The 19,081-nt window shown below is 40.3% G+C and overlaps 1 protein-coding gene across 4 annotated transcripts in view; it reads left to right on the top strand.

Annotated features, from left to right (window-relative positions):
* Positions 1-19,081, top strand: part of ARHGAP26 (Rho GTPase activating protein 26) — a 443,583-nt gene that overhangs the window by 266,283 nt on the left and 158,219 nt on the right. For all 4 annotated transcript variants that reach the window (XM_032844264.1, XM_032844266.1, XM_032844265.1 and 1 more), the window contains exons 15-17: positions 7,036-7,123; positions 8,780-8,838; positions 10,570-10,675. In XM_032844264.1, coding sequence (XP_032700155.1) covers positions 7,036-7,123; positions 8,780-8,838; positions 10,570-10,675 — 253 coding nt within the window. The remainder of the gene's footprint in view (positions 1-7,035; positions 7,124-8,779; positions 8,839-10,569; positions 10,676-19,081) is intronic.

Raw genomic sequence — 19,081 nt, 5'->3', positions numbered from 1 at the left:
AATTTTAAAGGAAGAAAAACTTATATATATGCAAAAATAAGGATAAACATGATGAAGTGATGGAATAGGACTGTAAAGATGAAAAATTAAAAAGATAATAAAATAGGAATTGATAAGTTGTGTGGAAAAAGAAAAAAATAGAGGAGAGAATGTCATCAGTCTGGAGCTAGATTTAGGGTATATTTTAATATATTAGAAGAAATTACATCCCAAAATTTTAAAGAAAAAAAAATATGTATACAAAAAATAAGGTTAAATACAATGATTTCATATAAAATATGACTATAACAATGAAAATTTTAAAAGATTTTTTTAGAAAAAGGTATTGATAAGATAGGAAATAGGAAAGTTAAAAAAAAAGAATAAGAGAAAAATAAAATTTAAAAAATTTAACTCTATAAGACTAAAGGATCATGGGAAAAAAGCCATGAATTCTATGTGTTGCTTTTCCCTTGCTCTGGAGTTCTGTATTTCTCCTTGATTTGTGATCTTGGTCTTGGCTCAATGTTGTTTCTGATTTCTAGAGGAGGGGCCTGTTGCAGTGATTCTCAAATGTCTTTGCCCGAGGCAGAATTGCACCGCCCTTGCCAAGGGCCAGGCTAAGTAATCTGCTCATGTTATCTCTAGTAAGCTTTTGTTCCCTGAACGCTTTCCATAGAGCTCTGGAGGACAGAAGTGGAAATGGCGGCCTCCCAATTTCCAGCGCTGCAGGATCTGAGAGTTTGGGGCCCCACACCTCAGTGAGCCCTCAGAGAAAAACAGTCAATCCCTCCCGTCTCCCTGATCTCCAGCCTTACTCTGGGTCACTGGGCCTGTGACCAAACATTTCTACCTCTGGTGCAGGGCCCTGTTTGGAGTCTCCAAACCCAGCAGATCACTGCGGTGCAGTCACGCACCACTCCTTCCAGAGGAGGAAGGAGGGGGTCTCTCTGGATCTGCCACTTGTGGGGTCCCTGCTCAAAGAGCAGTGGTATGACTGTGCGTTGCATCACAGTTTAAGCTAACCCTGAGCTGAGAGCCTCACCTCAGTCCATTTCTGTAGCTGGCTTCCCTGCTTCGATACCTGGGAGCTCTGCCACACTCAGGCACCCCCGGTCTTTCAGTGACCCTGAGGGTTCTGAGACCACACTGTCCCCACAAGGGCTCCACCCCCACTTAGCCTCTGGAACAACATCCCTCAGTGGGGCAGACTTCTAAAAGTTCCAATTTTGTACTCCACTGCTCTGCCGCTTGCTGGGAGCCGGCCCCTCCCCTGTGGTCTATCTTCCTGTCGTTTTGGATTGGCTTCTCCACACGTCCTACCTTCACGAAAGTGGTCGATTTTCTGTTCCTAGAATTGCTGCTCTTCTCTTCTATTTCCTGTTGAATTTGTAGGTGTTCAGAATCTGATTAGTTGATCTTTGATAAAGCTGTCACGGTAGTTCAGTGAGGGAAAGGACAGTGATTTTAATGAATGTACAATTGGACATCCATATGGGGAAAATTCCATCTTTATCTTAAACTTTATCTAAAAATTATCTCAGAATCCTGGGTGGCTCAGTGGATTAAGCCACTACCTTCAGCTCAGGTCATGATCCCAGGGTCCTGGGATTGAGCCCTGCATCGGGCTCTCTGCTCAGCGGGGAGCCTGCTTCCCCCTCTCTCTCCGCCTGACTCTGCCTGCTTGTGATCTCTCTCTCTGCCAAATAAATAAAATCTTTTAAAAAATAAAAAAATAAAAATAAAAATAATCTCAAAATGAATTATATTCCTAAACCTATGAGCTAAAACTATAAAACTTATAGGAGGAAATTTAGAAAATTTTGGTCACCTTTGTTTAGAAAAGATTTCTTAAATAGAAAACAAAAAGTAGGGAACAGAAAAAAAAATCTGATTAAATATAAAACTTTATCCAAATAAAAAATTTCTGCTCTTTAAAAGTTACTAAGAAAAAGAAATTGGGAGCTACAGATGAGAAACCTTTTGAAGATATGTATCTGACAAATGACTTGTATCCAGAATTTATTAAAAATAATTCAAGTAATTCAGTAATAAGAATTCAATAATAAGAACACAACCAATTCAGTTTTAAAAATGGGTAAAAGATTTGAATAGTTTACCAGGGAAAATACACAGATGGACAAAAAGCACATGAAAAGATAAACAATGTCACTAGTCCTTAGAAAAGGAAATTTAAAAAACAGTTATTCCTTCATGTCTACTGGAACAGCTGAAATTTCAAAATTAGATACCTGACCATATTATGTGTTGATGAAGATTTGAAGCACCTAGAGCGCTCAGGTTGCTGTGGGAAAGCAAAATGACCCAACTGTTTCGGAAAATAATTTAGCAATTTCTGATAAAGTTAAACATATTTATTATGTGACCTCTCCCACATATTTTTACCCAGTTCCACTCCTACGTAGTGACCCAAGATGTGAAACTTTAGTCCACATAAAAACCTGTATGTAAATATTTATACCAGCTTTATCCATAACAGTAAAAAATTAGAAAAAACCCAAATGTCCATCACCTGATGAATGGTTGGACAAATTGTGGGATATCCATAAAATTGTTTACTACCCAGTAAGAAAAGGATCAAACTACTGGTACATGCAACAACACGGGTGGATTTCAAAAGTATTATGCTTTGTGACAGTGGTTGCCAGGGGCTGGAGGTGGAAGGAGAGGATTGATTGTACAGGGGCACAGGAAGATTTTCATGGTGATGGAAAATTACCTTTATTCTGATTGTGGGTGTCACTTGACTGTATACATTTGTCCAAAATCATGCAACCGTGTGCTTAAAAAAGGTGAGTATACTCCATAAACTTGACACATAGGAAAGGATTCTCAGCCTTCCTCCTCCTTTTTTTTTTTTTTCCAAACAAGCATATTAAAAATGGGACTTTTTTCACCTCTCACACTGGCCAAGATCAAAGTTCTGCATATTGCTCTAGGATCTGGGGATCAGTCAATGGTACAGCCTCTGAGGAGGGTAGTTGAGGACTAGCTTTCAAAACTAAAAATGCATGTACTTGGGGCGCCTGGGTGGCTCAGTGGGTTGAGCCTCTGCCTTCGGCTCAGGTCTTGATCTCAGGGTCCTGGGATCGAGCCTCACATCAGGCTTTCTACTCAGCGGGGAGCCTGCTTCTCCCTCTCTCTGCCTGCCTGTCTGCCTACTTGTGATCTTTGTCAAAAAAATAAATAAAATCTTTAAAAAAATGCATGTACTTTTTTATTTCAATTTTACTTTGAGAGGATTTTTTTTTCTATAGGTAAGACATACATGGAAACAGTAGTTTATATCATTGTTTATCATAACAAAACTCGGGGAATAATCTAATTTCCATTAACGGGAACATTACGATACAGTGAAGTACTTCTGTGAGGTAGATAAATTTGTGTGCTAATGTGGAACACTTTCTCAAGGTATTGTCAAATGAAAATAACAGTGCACAAAATGACATATATAGTGTACATGTGTTTATGTTTTTAAAAAGTGGTATGTATTTATGTGCTTTTATATGCTTATATTTGCATGTGGTATTAGAGATAGCATACATATACACAGAACTGTTATTTATAGTTGCCTCTAGCACAGGAAAGGTTTACATTTTAATGTTTATCTACTTGTTTTGCTTGAATATTTTTTTGCCAGGTGCACATGTTATTTTCTCAGTTAAAGAGAAAAAAATTAATTTACATACAATTATAATGAATTCTTAGGAAATTTAGGAGTACATAGATGGCTGGTCCTGATCCTTTCCTCCAGAATGTCTCTTGTGTTTTCATCAGCAACACAGTACTGGACTAGATGGATCTTTCTAGTCCATCTGATTGTTGAGATGTTTCTGAGACTATTCCCCTTGTAACCGCTGGTTCCAGTCTGTCTCCTATTTTTCCAGATTCCTGTGGGAGCAGATTTATGAAGAAATACATTCAGTTTAGTTTACCCACAGGCTGCCTTTCTGTATGTTGGCCCGATCCTCTGGCTTAGGTTCGTTTCACAGTGTAATGCAATGGTCAAGTGACTTGGTGGGGAGAAATGTACTGAGTTCAGAGGATAATTGTAATTATGCCTCTGCGTCATGTTTGGATGCCACCAGGGTTTCTCTGAGTGAGAGGGAGCATTGGTAAGGGAGGTGTGGACATTGGCAGCACTTTCTGAAAATGAGGCGGTTTGGGAGGCTGTATTCAATTTAGTTTGGATATTAAATGAATTAAAATGGACGTGCTCTAGTTCTAAACCTTGCCTCATTGGTGCTATAAAAAGCCCTTTAGCCAGTCTGTAATATGACTCTCCTCTCTGTAATGTTACACAATATTCCTATGGTTACAGAGCCCGAATAAATGGACGCTAATCATTAGTTTGCTAAATGTGGTCCGTGGAACAGTTCACAACTCCCAGACCTGCCAACTGCTGCTTGTTTAGTGTTGGGCTCAGTCTTCTTGGGTGGAAGTTGGTTTGTTCCTCAGAAAAATGTACAGTAACAGTTGTCTTGCATCCAGGAACCATGCACTATGGCAGCTCTCCATGTGTCTCGGGTTGGGGAGGGGAAAAGGTCATGCTAAGCAAAGTTTTTTGGTACATGCTCTTCCGCAGGAAGAAACCATTAAGGGAGTGAAAGATGACAAAGCAAGAAGAGAATTAAAGCGGCAGAGGTTTTGGTCATTTGGAGAATCACCCTTGGGTTGGCTTTTCAGAAATTTGCTCCGATAGAGCTTTATGGAGTTTGCTATTCTGTGACCCTAGAAATAAAATCACACACTTTATGTTGTTTATTGTTTGTTTCATGTGATAAGACAGATTTCATTAATGCTAGGGTCACCTGCAAACACATAAATGTGCTGTCTTTAGGAACTAAATGCATTGGGAGCTGGGGCCTTTTCTATTTCACCTAATACATATGGGGGGGGCCACCTGGGTGGCACAGTAAGTTAAACATCTGACTCTTGGTTTTAGCTCAGGTTGTGATCTCACAACCTGATCAAGCCCCTCGTGGACTTTATGCCCAGGGCAGAATCTACTTAAGTTTCTTTCTCCTTCTGCCCCTCCCCTAAAATAAATAAATAAATCTTTTTAAAAAAATTAAATGTGGGGACCTGGGTGGCTCAGTGGGTTAAAGCCTCTGTCTTCAGCTCAGGTCATGAGCCCAGGGTCCTGGGATCGAGCCCCGCATTGGGCTCTCTGCTCAGCAGGGAGCCTGCTTCCACCTCTCTCTCTCTCTGCCTGCCTCTCTGCCTACTTGTGATCTCTGTCTGTCAAATAAGTGAATAAAATCTTTTTAAAAAATTAAATGTATCAGGGAACATACTGAGAGCAGTCGGTATCAGCTGGATTTGTGCCCTTACCTGGGGATTAGAGCCTAACTCCTTAATCCACTCATGATTATTTGGACTCTTCCTACTAGAATGAAAGTGGGTTCTTTCCTAATAAATAGAAAATATATTGTGCCCGCTTGTGACTCATTCTCCCCTTCCAGCTGAAAAGCTGTGTCTCTGCAGGAAGAACCTCTTTTTTCTTTGAGACTGTTGAGAAAGAGTCCAGTGGCTGTTTCTGTTTAACTGCTCTATTATTTAGTTCTCTTCTGATTGTAAAAAAAAAAAAAAAAAAAGAAAGAAAGAAAGAAAGAAAGAAAAAAACAGAAAACCTGACCTTACCTAGCTTAAGGAAAAGGGAATTTATAGGCTCATATGATAAGAAAGGAATGGCGAGATATGAGGGCTCAACCCATGTCATCAAGACCAGCTCTCTCTGCTTCTCTCATTTCTGGCTTTGTCTGTCAGACTTCACTCTTGGGCTCTAGGTGGTGGCATCTAGAGCAGTTGGGAGAACCTTCCAGGTACAAACCCAAAAGGAAATAACAGAGAGTCTCTCCCCTGTCTCCTAGAAAGGTCCTGACATTCCACTGGCTTAGGTCTTGGGTTCTTCCTGAACCAGCCATGGGGCCAAAGAGATGCTGTGCTTTGATTGGTCTGTCTGACTCTCATTTCCCACCCCTGGAAGCATAGAGCCTTCCCCCAAGCATGTGCAGTAGGCATGCAAATCACTAGTCTTGTTGTGTAAGAAAGCTGGATTCTATCTTCACCGTACTGAAAGCCTTCACTTCCAACCATCTTGTCAGTGGTGAGATGGGGCTGTGTGCTGCACAGGAAGACTAGCTCTAAGAGTGGTCTCTTCCTTTAATACATGTGCATTTTCAATACACACGTTTGTTGACCAGTCCACACAAGAGGAGACGAAAGAGGAAATGATAAGGAGCCAGTGTAATTATGGCAGTCCCCATTGCACTTCTTGGCTTAAGGCAATTTAAAAAAAGACATATAAAAGTAATGGAATTGAATCATAGTTTAGGAAATATAAAAACAACAGTTCTCCCCCTCTAACACAACTACTATATTAATTTTAGAGTGTTTCCTTTCAGCCTTTGTTCATACAGTTTTTTCGTAAACTTTCAAATCTTGGTTTGTTTGGGTGTTTTTGCTTGACATTGCATGATAATCCACGCATTTTCCCTACTGTTGCATAGTCAGTATTTTCATATAAATGCAGTATAGTTTTCCATCAGGGAGCCATGTCAAAATAATCATTCGTCCATCATTGGACATTTAAGTTATCTCCTTTTAAAATTTTTTCTGCTGTTACAGAGAATTAGCATGTATTGAATGTTCCTGGGTTATGTAACTTTGGTTTTGCTTTATCTTATTTTCTGAGGCTAGATTGTGAGAAATGGGATTACTGCTTCAAAGGGTATAAACAGTTTTATGTCTCTTGATACATATTGCCAAATTGCTTTTCATAACTGTTGCATTTTATCTCTTCTGCCTCCAGCAGTTTCTGAGAGGATCCATTTCACTACATTTTTGTCAGCAATAGATGCTTGGATTTTTAACCATATTCTTAACTGAACCAACAAAAAAAAAAATAGGTGTTGTTTTGTTTTAATTTGGATTTCTTTGGCTAATAGGGAGGCTGAATGGTTTTATATACCATGCTTGTTTTTTAACTGTATTTTCTGCTCCTGTTTACACATTGCCTTTTCTTCTTTTTAGACCCCAAAACAGCTTCTGAAACAGAGACTGATATCTGTGCTGAATGGGAGATAAAGACAATCACTAGTGCTTTGAAGACCTACCTAAGGTAGGGACTTTCCATTTGCAGGGCAGGGTGCCAGCTTGCTATCATGCAATCAGGAAGAAAGCAGTTTTATTTCCAGCCTCCAGAAAGCTGTTGAGTGGGTGTTTGGATATAGAAACAGCTTATGTGTGGGTGCAATTAGCTCAGCTGGTCAAACCAATTGTAAGCCATCCATCCTTGATGGGTTGCCATTTGTGGGGATGCCATGAGTGATTCAAGAAGCTTTGCTCTTTATGAGAAGTTACTATGATGATTAGCCTTTAACAGAACCTAAAGTATGGTATTTCCTGAAATCCCCAAATACTCTAGTCAGAAAACAAGGAACCCCATATCTCAGTCTGATGAAAATGCATAATTACATACATATCCTATGTGTTTTGATGGTTTTGTGCATTGCAATATAATCTATCTACAGATAGATAGACTCCTTAATAGATTGTCCTTATTAATGGAAGTCCTTTTTGACTCCTTCTGCTTATATAGGAAAATGTTATTTTATTGGAGAAGAGACTCTTTTATCTCGTAACACTGTGCATGGTATGACTCCTATTTTCTGCCCCTCCCTTGGTTACTTAGGGAATGGGTGATTCTAGCTGCCCCCATCTCAGTTTTATGAAGTGACTGAAACTCACCCTGAACTTGAAGGGTAGGTGAGGGTCCAGTCTCAACTAAGAGGAGACCGGTGAACTGCATAAGCATTTGTTCAGGTTTTGTGAAGATTCACTTGGCTCAAAAACAAAGGAGAAAAAAGCCCCAGAAAAGAAATTGGTGATGCAGGTTTTATTGGCTATTGGGGAATTGATAGAAGGATCTTGAAGTCAAGAGTAAGATGTAATGCAAGTGATGATCAGGAGTTAAATTGGGGGTTCTGGTGAGAATAAAATAGAACCTGAGCCAAGAATAATTTATAGTCTGTTGAGAAGGTTGTTATTTGGACTGTCAGAAAAAAGCTGAAGTTTACAGTTAAACACACTCATTAAACATATTGATTAAACATTCATACCACATATACTATCACTGTAGTTTACACAAAGCCAAATCACAGAGGTTTGTATTTAGCACCTAATTTGTGCATGTTGATCTAATGATTAGCTAACAAACATTAAGTATAAAACATACTTTTAAAAAACTATATAAAATTTGATTATGTCGTGCTTAATGTTAGGGGTTCTAGCCCTTTTGGCATTCTGGAGCAACCCTCGATAGTGAATTTGCCACAAAATCACAGAAGTCTCTCATAGTGTTTCCAGATGAACTGATTTTTAATTACAAGCTGCTAGGAAGACAAGAGTTTAAGCACAAGTAATTATAAATGTTTAGTTAGTTTCCTTTTTCTCAGACACATCTTAAAATGCTCTTGTCAATGGGTGAGTCACTGACTGAAAAGGAAATCTCTTGGCTTGTGCTAGACTTTCACATTAGCACTTTCCTAGTTGTAACTAGGAAACATAGTTGTATCCATTCCCTTAAAGAAGAAAGAGCATGAAAATGTCACAGGAAATCTCAGGACCCTTTCAAAAAGAGAAACTCAGTTGGGCTATTGAGTTGCTATTGTGTCCCTTGATCTTAGTCTGTATACAGTTGGGCAGTGTCTATGCTGCTATTTAGGGAGTCTGTTTGTTTTTATTAAACTGACTGGTGTATATCCTTTTATCCCAGAATGCTTCCAGGACCACTCATGATGTACCAGTTTCAAAGAAGTTTCATCAAAGCAGCAAGTAAGTTTTCTTTTTGCCAGTTTTAAGGGGGAAAGGAATACATTTTTCTATATCAAAGAACAGTTAGTATCCCAAAATAAAAACTTTCTACCCTTTGTATTTTGTATGTAAATACCTACACATGTGCTCATGAGACAGACACAAAATAGAAACGAAACCAAACTGGGATTGTCAAGGGCCCTGCTACCACACTGAATTTACAGTAGAGGAGAGAAACTTCAGAATGTGTTTTTGGGGTGGGGAGAGGAGAGGAAAGCAAGTTTGGCTTTCTAATTTTGATTATTGGAGTTCTAACTCCTTGGGTTTTTTCCCAGCCCTTGAGTAGCATTTTGCAGAATGAATCAGACTTCACACATTACCTAAATTGAGCACTGGAATTGTTTCCTTGAATATGACACCATTTATATAACTTCCCAGTTCCCTTTCCATCATGGATTCCATTTACAGCTTATGATCATTCTTCAGCTATATCATCCATGTCCCTTGCGTCATATTACTGGTATTAAAATACATAGGGATTAGGTGCAAGCTACCCTAAGTATACGGGAATCTGTCTGCTCGGGACAGGCCTCCTGTAAGAGATAGTAAGATTGTCTATCAGATTTAAATCTGGCATGAATCTCCACAGTGTTATTATGTCAATAGTCTCTGTGGTCTCCCTGCTTCCTTTAAGCCTTCAAAGTTTGTTTGTCGTGGTAACTACTACTGGCCCTATTTAGTAGTACCTAATGTTCTGGTGGCCTTATCTTCTCAGAGTTGTCTCCTTAAAAGAGGGAGGAGAAAGACTTGAGAGAAAGCTGGGAGTAAAGATCGTGTTTATGTGATTTCTTTCTCAGAGAAATTCCAAACCCATAGCAGCCATTCTCTAATTAAACCTCACATCAATACTATAAATAGGTGTGTGAGCACTGTCAGTTTATCTCCCAGAGAAATGAAGCCACTTACCCAAATTCAACCACGCCATGGCAGGGTTTGATTGAGGTGACAGGTTGGCAGGAAGATTTACATGTTTCATCAGCCATTTCTTTCTTCCACTGGGCTGGTTGGGTGTCACACATGACTTGAGAGTGACTGGACATTGCCTTCGATTTGTCAGATGCTGTCTTGAGACATTGTTTTGATATTTGAGACCCTTGTAATGTTGTTCATGTACAATTTGTTCATCATTTGACAAGTGCATAAAGTTCCTTCCTTCCTTGAAATGAAGCCATCGTTCTAGGAAGCCAGCTGCTCCCAGGTTTCTGTCTGCTCTAAGTGTGCAGTTGACTGGCTCCATTTCTTCCCATCATCATTTTGGTTTGAATTCTTTAAACAGTCATTTTTTTAAAATGAATTGTTACAGAAAGCACCATTAAAAACACTTAGACCTGGGGCGCCTGGGTGGCTCAGTGGGTTGGGCCTCTGCCTTCAGCTCGGGTCGTGGTCCCGGAGTCCTGGGATCGAGCCCCGCATTGGGTTCTCTGCTCGGCAGGGAGCCTACTTCCCCCTCTCTCTCTCTGCCTGCCTCTCTGCCTATTTGTGATCTCTGTCTGTCAAATAAAATAAATAAATAAATAAATAAATAAATAAATAAACCACTTAGACCTAGCCATGAGTCCATAGAACAGGTTCTTAAACCTTTGAGAAATCCTCAGTCTGTTAGTGCCCAACCTTTGGTTTCCTTTGATTTTGTTTTGTAATCTGATTTGGCTGTGTCACTGATCAAATATTACGTCCTTCCTTCCTTTGCAGAGCTGGAAAACCAGGAGTCTCGGGTCTCTGAAATCCACAGCCTTGTTCATCGGCTCCCAGAGAAAAATAGGCAGATGTTACAGCTGCTCATGAACCACTTGGCAAAGTAGGTTTAAGACGGAATGCTGCCCTCTTCTCACCCTTAGAAAGTTCATGTCTTAGTGCTAAAGCTGGTCTCTGTTCTGCTCAGGTTTCCCCCTCCCACTGTTGCATCAGGAATGCTGAAGGGTTAGGAAAGAAATGTGTGAAATGTTAACTGCGGTGAATAACAGCAGTAAATGCCACGTGGTCCTTACAGTGGAGGCTGGGGAAGCGCCCAGGATACAAGGCCACCAGGCAGAGAGGTCAGGGGGCTTTTGTTCTTGTGATGTCCTAGGGTAAACAGGAATATGTCATCCATGATAACTAGGTCACAAAGCAGAGTTTTCAGGAGTTGTATGTTCTTGTGATGATCAGAGACAAATAGGAACATGTTGTGCGTTTACAGACCCAGGATTTGGAGTAAAGAGGCCTGGGTTCTAGAGTTGACTGTGTTCTTAAGCCACTTAATGAACCCTGGACAAGCAATGGACCCCTCACTTCCTTAGTTTCTTCATCAGTCAGGTATGGATAGTAGGCTCCTCTTTATCTACAGTGTTAGTGCTTTTGAATGTTACATGTGTTAAAGCCTAGGGAATAAATCAACTATCTTTCACAAATGCCTACATGCCCTCTGAGATAAAGCAAGGCATTCAGCATGGGGCCTGATTGTCCTGCTAAGAATATTTACTCTTGGGATGGTTTTGAGTTTTTGTTTATTAACTATTGGTGGGCCCTTTTGGAAATGGCCTTCTTGACTTACCTTGCTATATCAGTGACTGCATGTGTGTATGTTCTAACCTTCCATTGACTTGGATGAATGTTCTTGGTTGGAGACTGGAGTATTTAAGAAAGACTACAACAGCTAACTTAAGCCGTTAAGCCACACAGTCTACGGAACTGGTTAGTGTGTTGTGCATTTAGTCCTTACCCACACTTTTCTCATGCCATTAAGTCATTTCTCTGGGATAAGTCGATAGTCAGCTGAGAAAGATTATGATGGTTTGTTTTCCTGTTTCTACTAAGCACATTGATAGTGCCTTATAGAAAGAGAGTGTATGTGTTCCCAAAAGATTTCCACAGATTTTAACTATGAAGGAGCAAGAGTGTTTAGCATGTTGGGCAGAAGCAATTAGGCAGAATCAAGGATTTCTCTGTTATTGGTCAAATGTTTTTCTTGCCATGTGGTATCAGGATTGCATGTTCAGAAACAATTAAGCATAGCAGAGAACATGCAAGCTTACAAGGAGAATGCCCAAAAAATGTCAAAGAGTCCTGATGAAGTGCATTTAAAATAATAAGAACTGGGTTTAAAAAGTAACTCCAGATGCTCTCAGATGACATTTTGGTGCCTATTCCACACAACCCAGTCAGGCATTTGTTCAATAGAAAAGCTGGTTTAGATTTTAGTTACAAAACTTTGCACACTTGAAGGGCCTTTACTGAAACAGAGGAAGTTCTGGTTATATACTCTGGCCAAGTATGTGTGGGGATGCTCAGGGCTGCTCTATTAGGGCCACTAGGCTTTGAGCCTCTAGGGAGCAGCTGGAGGAGAAGGCTTCAGAACCAGCTGAGAGCAGTGGGCTTTTCAAGCTGTGGAGTTGTGCTGAGAGCTTAATTGGACTGAGCATGACGGAAAGTAAATGGTAATCCAGCAGACTCACTACTGCATCTGCCCATTTTAAAATGCCATGAGGATTGTTAGGAATCTTAAAGGGGGGAAGAAAATGATTTTAAAAAACACCAAAGACTGTTAAGGTAGATCTTAAACACTTGAGCCTATTTTTCTCTTGGGTGATAGTTCACTTTCTCCCTCTTGTCCACCTCTGTGTTCCAAACCCCATTAAATTCAAACCATCTTTGTCCCTGATCTAACAAGAAGTACACCTGGAATATGCAGGTGACATCTATGACCTTGACTTTTGCCTTCTAACGAATTTAAACCAACTTTGTTGCCGGAGTTACTTACAGTATAGCATTTATGGAGCATTGTGTCTTGCCTTTGATTCACAATCACAATGATTTTCTTTGGTTCTATGAGGTTATGTGGCATTTCTTTGTTCATTTAATCCTTAAGGAATGTACATAGAGGCTATAGTGTGAGTTGGTCAGAGCTAATATTATAACACACATACTGAAGTTCTCAGTAGGCTCTGTTCTTGGTCTCAGAAGATAGGGATTAAAAGTATCTTTGTGGAGATGGGTATAAATGTGCGTTGCTTAATCCAGTAAGGAGTATTTATTTAGTTCTGAAAAAAGGCTTTGGCACCCAGAGGAGTTCTAAGATTCCATTTAAATGCTATATTCTCATTTACAGCACTGTCCTATTTTAAAATTGACCAGGAAATGATAGTTAACTTGGGATAAGGGGTTTGTCTGTTTGATTCCAGTTTTCTCAGTTTCAGACTTACCCTCTGATAAGCCTGAACTATTGTTCCTCTGGTCCACTTACTTAATGGTCAACTTCCTTCCTAAGTTTTGGTTTCAGGGCTGGATCTGCTGGAAAACCCGTGTTCACTGCTCTCATTACCTACCGTGTATTCCCTGTGTATCTCTCAGTTGTTCGGTTCAAAGGAAGGATACTTTGTGTTGTGCAATTTTTAAAGTGCTCTTTTGAAACGCTTTCCAAAATTGATTTCTTTTAGCTGTGGAGAGAGTTAAGACATTTTATATTTAATCCCAAGTAGAAATGCACTCAGAGGGGAAAAAATTTTGTCTTAGGGGAAAGGATAAAATCTCAAAGCCTCCAAGCAAATGCTTACCAGGGTGCATCCAAATCACAGAGTTGTTGGGTTTGTTTCAGACCTCAGAGGGAACATAAAAATTACAGGCAACCATGCACATATTTTTGTTGTTCCAGCTTAAATCCACTATGATAATTAGATGTTTTCTATTTGGATTCTGGAATCTAGTGTGTAATCTGGAGTCATGTCCCTCAAAGTACGGTTCGACTCACCTGGCGTGTTTGTTTACAATTGAATTGGGGGGCCCCACCCCTGCTCTACTAAATTGGACTCTCCTTGGGAATCTGCATGTCTGGTTTATTTCTCAGGTAATTAAGAAGCAAATGGTCTTTTAAGAATCACTGGCTAAGAGAATGGGCCACATGCAGGGATTTTCTAGAAGAGAGAAATGGTATTGATGGAAAGGATTAGGATTTAGGAAGGTAATAGAAATAGCACAAAGAAGCTCAAAGCAATGAATTCAAAAAGGAGATTTCATAATCAAATTACTAAAAAATCCAGTTTTGATTTCCCATATCTTTACAGTTTGACATTACATTAAATTGAGTGTTCAGCAAATGGTTTTCTTTTAAAATCATGCATAAAGCATTTTTAATAGTAAAGGAAATGGTCCCTGGATAGCTGTGGGATCTTGTGGAAATTAATCCACCTCTCTGAACCTCAGTTTTCTGAGTTCCCTTCTAATCATGTAATTCTGTGTTTTCATCAGGTAAAAGGAGTGGAGAAGAGAAAAAATTCCCAATATTATAATTGTAGAAAGAAATAAGAGTAGATGAAAAATAAAGACAAATTTAATGGTAGTTTCCTAATACCTACATATTATGATGACTCCAACTATGTTGCATATCCCCACACATACCATTCGAAGTGGCTCATCATTTTATTACAGTGTTTATGCTGCACTGGAAGGATTTCAAAGACTCTCCATACATCAGGAGTAGCTATTAAAAACACCTTTCACAGCTAGTTTTCCTAAATGCTTATTGAGAAATCAGTCGTAGTCTCTTCTCTTTTTTGAAGCAAGTATTCCTTTGTTGCTAGGATGTTGTCAAAGAGGTAGAGCCCTTTTCTTGCTTCTGCAAAGAAGTATTCTATCATTTAGGATGTTCTGGGCTGTAAGAAACAGAAAATCCAATTCAAAATGGCTTAAACAATAAAGGAATCTGTTTCTCATTACACAGAATCAGCCCAAAGGGTTGGTTAATTTCTTGGCTCACGAAGTACTCAGGTTATTTCTACGGTGTTGCTCACAGCCAGCATCACTGTGCTGGCTAGGTCAGGGTCATAAGATGTTGTGTTGCATCCTTGCACATTTGTGGTTGTCCAGAGGCAGAAAAAGCATTATTTTTTTCTTCGCTTCTCTTTTTAAGAGCTATGATGATTTTTTCCCCAGAGTTCTCCAGACTTCCCATCACATATTACTGGTTTGAAACACTCTTCAAAAGGGGAATGGGGCCACCATGATTTTTTTATACCAAGCAGAACTTCCTTGGGCCACTGGCGGGAAGCCTAGATATCAGTATAAAAGCAGAGCTCTGAGTAGGCAGTGCCTGATGCTTACTGCAAATAGTCTTGATAAAATATGATTCAACAGCGAACATCAAATCTATTGAATGATCTTCATGTGGTGTGCTAATACAATTAAGACAAATGGGACAGATAGACCAGTTTGGGAGAGAAGAAGAATATGTCTGCAGTATGGGCACACATACACTAAAATTCTAAGATTTGGAAGGTGGAAGACAGGACAGAGAAATGAGGGCAAAATCAACTTTAGTCTCATTACCACTTGCTGATTCCTATTATTTTCATTACTCCATCATCTGATGTTTATTTGGATGATCTGTTACTTGTCGTGGCTTTGCAAAAATGACAAAATTCTGTATATTGCAGAAATCATAAAATGATTTAGGGCAAATGCTTGGCATACAAGTGAGATCTTATCAAAATACGTAAACTCCCAATGAATACTGTTACGCTGAAAAGAAATTTAAAAAAAATACGTAAACTCCATTGTCACAAGTTATCAAGAGTTGAGCATCTAGTGGCTTGGCTGTTTTCCCCTTGGAATATGAATACTTCCAGGAATTCCTGCCAGTCCAGAGGAATATATTCATATTTCCTTAATGATCCAGAAGGAGAGTGAATTGGGTTCATGTACAAATGCCTGTGGTTGGGGCGCCTGGATGGCTCAGTGGGTTAAAGCCTCTGCTTTCAGCTCAGGTCATGATCCCAGGGTCCTTGGATCGAGCCCCACATGGGCTCTCTGCTCCGTGGAGAGCCTGCCTCCTCCTCTCTCTGTCTGCCTCTCTTGCCTACTTGTAATCTCTGTCTGTCAAATAAATAAATAAAATCTTAAAAAAAATAAAAAATAAAAAATAAATGCCTGTGGTTATAAAGAAAGCCATTGCTAGGCCTTAGAACCAAAGAGGATAGACCGTGATGGTTAACTAGCATTCTTTGAAGTTCTTAAGAAATGGTCAAAATAAAAGGAAGTGGGCATGGATACTTGGCATTAACATATATCTTATAGATATTCTAATATTCCTTCTTCTTCCATCCCAAATCTAAAGATTTGGTTTATTGATGAACTGTTGAACATGAGAAGAGCTAGTTATTTCCTTGCCCTCAAGACTAGTCCAAACAAAACAGCTGTGGAATTTTACAAAGCACGTTTAAAAGAAAATAGTGCTTTTGAGATGATGACTTTCTAAAATGGAAAGCTCCTATGAGCTTCTCTGGCAATCTTACCTCAGCCCTACACCCTGGCTCCTAAACCTTCCCTCTCTCTAGTAACCCCTGGACACCCGCTGCTGCCAGTACAGCATTGCTTGGCTACTGGGCCACTGGTGGTGGGCCCTGATACCCCCATGGAGCCATGCTGACCACATTCTCCAGTCCCATTTGGCTTCTACCTCATTGAATCCTACCCTGAACTGGTAGTTCTGGTGATTTTAACTCCTTTCTACTTCCTGAAGCTACCCACCCCCCCAGTCCAAGCTGGCGTCATCTCTTTCCCAGACTGCTTGCAAAGGCCGCCTCCCAACTCACTCTGGCTCTCTTCCATTCCACAGAATGCATGCTCTGCAGCTGGGGAACTTGGAACATTGCAGATTTTAACATGTGATTCCCTTGCTTAAAAAAAATTCAAAGGAAACTTTCCCATTGCTCTGAAGATAAAACTCAGGGAACCACCTCCAACATCTTGTCTGGGCTGGACACTCTCACACTTCGCAGCCTCATCTTGTGTCCCCTCATGATCACCTCTGCGTCCCTACTGCATGGCACACACAGACACTCACACATATTTGTCAGGTAGAAGCATGAAGTGTCTTGACAATTTCTCAAACATTCTCTTTCCAACTCCTTCTTTTTACCTTGTGCAATTCATTTTCCTCTGTTTAGAATGGTCCCTCCCCAATGTCTGCCTGCCAAAGTCTACCTCATTCTTTAGCCCCAGCTCAGATATCTTGACTACAGGAATCCTTTCTGCCTCAAGGGCCCTCTCGCTTTCCTCAGCTCCCATAGGCTTCGCTTATTTTTCCCTTTTAATGGGTATCATTCCACCTTGTGGGACAGTTGACCAAGTGGCTGTCTTCTTAATCCTACTAGGTCATTAAACTCTCAGGGGACAGGCAGTCTGTCTTCCTTTATCTTTTGTTTCTTACTTAGAGGTTGCAAACGGTGTCCAGCCAGAGTAGCGCATACATGCATTCTGTCTGGTATCGTTCTACATGTTGCCATTTTAAAATTTTGGACAGATTTCTAACATTTTTAACTGGGGTGATTTTACTTGAAAAAATTTAGACGTCTTTGCTCAGAGTTGGCTGCAACTGGGTAGAGGCCACACCCTAACCCCCGGGCATGCCTTCTTCAGCGCACCAAATCCTAGCGGTCTCTGTTATCCCTTGGGTATAGTCAACCTCTTTTGTGCCCCCAACTGCCTGGCCATGGGGTAGGCATCTGGATTATCAGCACCTGGCCCATCTGTCTGCTAGTCCTGAAAGAGGGACTCCAGAGTGAGTGATCGCTTAATTAATGAACAAGCAAAAATGGCCTGGGAGAATCATTTCCCTGACCAGCTATGTTTTTTCTCCTAAAATATTTATTTCTGATAAATTAGAGGTCACTGGAAGAAGTAGGAAGAAGTGCTTCCAGATCTGTTTATGTGCATGGGCTGGAGAGGAGAATGTATTTTTTTAAGACTAAGAATGGGATTCTCAAAGGACCTTCTCTAGCTATTTTTGGCACGCTGAAAGGAAAATCTATTTAAAGGGATACTGCAAAGAGGAGAACCACATATTTTAAAGCAAACAGGCAACTTAGCACTTTAAATTAATGGAAATGTAGACAAAATCAAACCTCAGCCCTTATTTAGCCTAGTTGCCAGACCTTCACTTACTTTCAACTTCCAGAATTTCTCTGTTCTGTGACCTTTCAGTCTTTAGGGTTAGGAGAAGGAAAGATACAAGTTAAGTTTAAATTTTTGCTTTAAAAAAAAAAAAAAAACAATTCCTGAATTCAAAGAACTAAATCCTTCACATCCTAAGAAACACCCATTCTGCAAGGGGAAATGCTTGGCTTCAAGCTGTTAATGCTCAGCAGTCTTGGAGCCCCTTTGATTTGGGTCTCCTGTTTGCACTGAGTTGTTCCACTTCTGTTGGGTTAATGTTTTCAGTGACTTTCCTGTTCTCTGATGTATCTCTTCCTCTTCTGAACCCAGTTGGCCATGGAGTTTCCCTCTCAAATTCCAGGAGGAGCAAAGAGAAGGACGCCATCTTTTCCTTTCTCAGGGGCTGCCCCCATTTATTGTGAGGTATTATAAAAGCGAGGGTATTAACTAACATAAAAATGACTTTGTTCTTCTTTGCCAGCTTTTAGCAGAACCAGATTTCTTTCTCTCTCTTCTTTTTTCTTTCTTTCCTTTCTTTTTAAGTCTTTTTCATTTCCGAATTTGAGTCACCTTTCTTTTTCTTCTTGGTGAATGTAGCTAAAGTTCCATCTATTTCATCTTTTCAAAAAAGATCTTGTCTGTTGCCTTTTTAGTCCCCAGTTCTTTTATTTCTGCTCTGATGAGCCTTATTTCTTAGGCATTAGGCCCAGGATTGGTTCTGTTGAATTCTCTCTTCGGTGGCACAACAGTAATTGATTTGCTTCCATTGTGTGGGGCGCCCACGCCCTCTCTTGTTGCGCCTTCTTTGCATTGAATGGTGAGCATTACCTGCAGTACTTATTTTCTTACTCTGACCAGTTTCCTAATCGATTCTTCCCAGCTATTGTGGCTCAGACCTGGCAGCTGCAGTTGAGGCAGCTGGAAGACTTCTAGGCAGTCAAAGCTCATCACTGAGAGAGCACAGTGCTTAAGAGACCATTTCTGGAGTCAGACTGCCTGGTCTGGCTCTTGTCCCTTCTGCAACTTTATGTGAATTATTTCTCTATGCCTGAGTTTCCTTATGTGAAACCGATCTCAAATAACACTATCAGAAACTTTTAAATTAGCACATCAGATTCTGTTGGCTTGTCCTGTGTGTACTTCAGCTAGCACTGCAGGAACCGGTTAGGTAGCCTGCACCTTGCTTCATGCAGGTGCAGCCTGGTAGCTTGTCACCTCTTCCCATACCAGGTGCCTCCTGCCTCTTCCTTCCCACTCCAGGGAGGCATGACACAGAGCGGCATCTACACATACACAA

Source organism: Lontra canadensis, unplaced genomic scaffold, assembly GCF_010015895.1.
Source record: "Lontra canadensis isolate GAN:19392208 unplaced genomic scaffold, GSC_riverotter_1.0 scaffold149, whole genome shotgun sequence".
Taxonomy (NCBI): domain Eukaryota; kingdom Metazoa; phylum Chordata; class Mammalia; order Carnivora; family Mustelidae; genus Lontra; species Lontra canadensis.
Note: the sequence above shows the minus strand (reverse complement) of the source record. Positions and strands in the feature narration are given on the sequence as shown.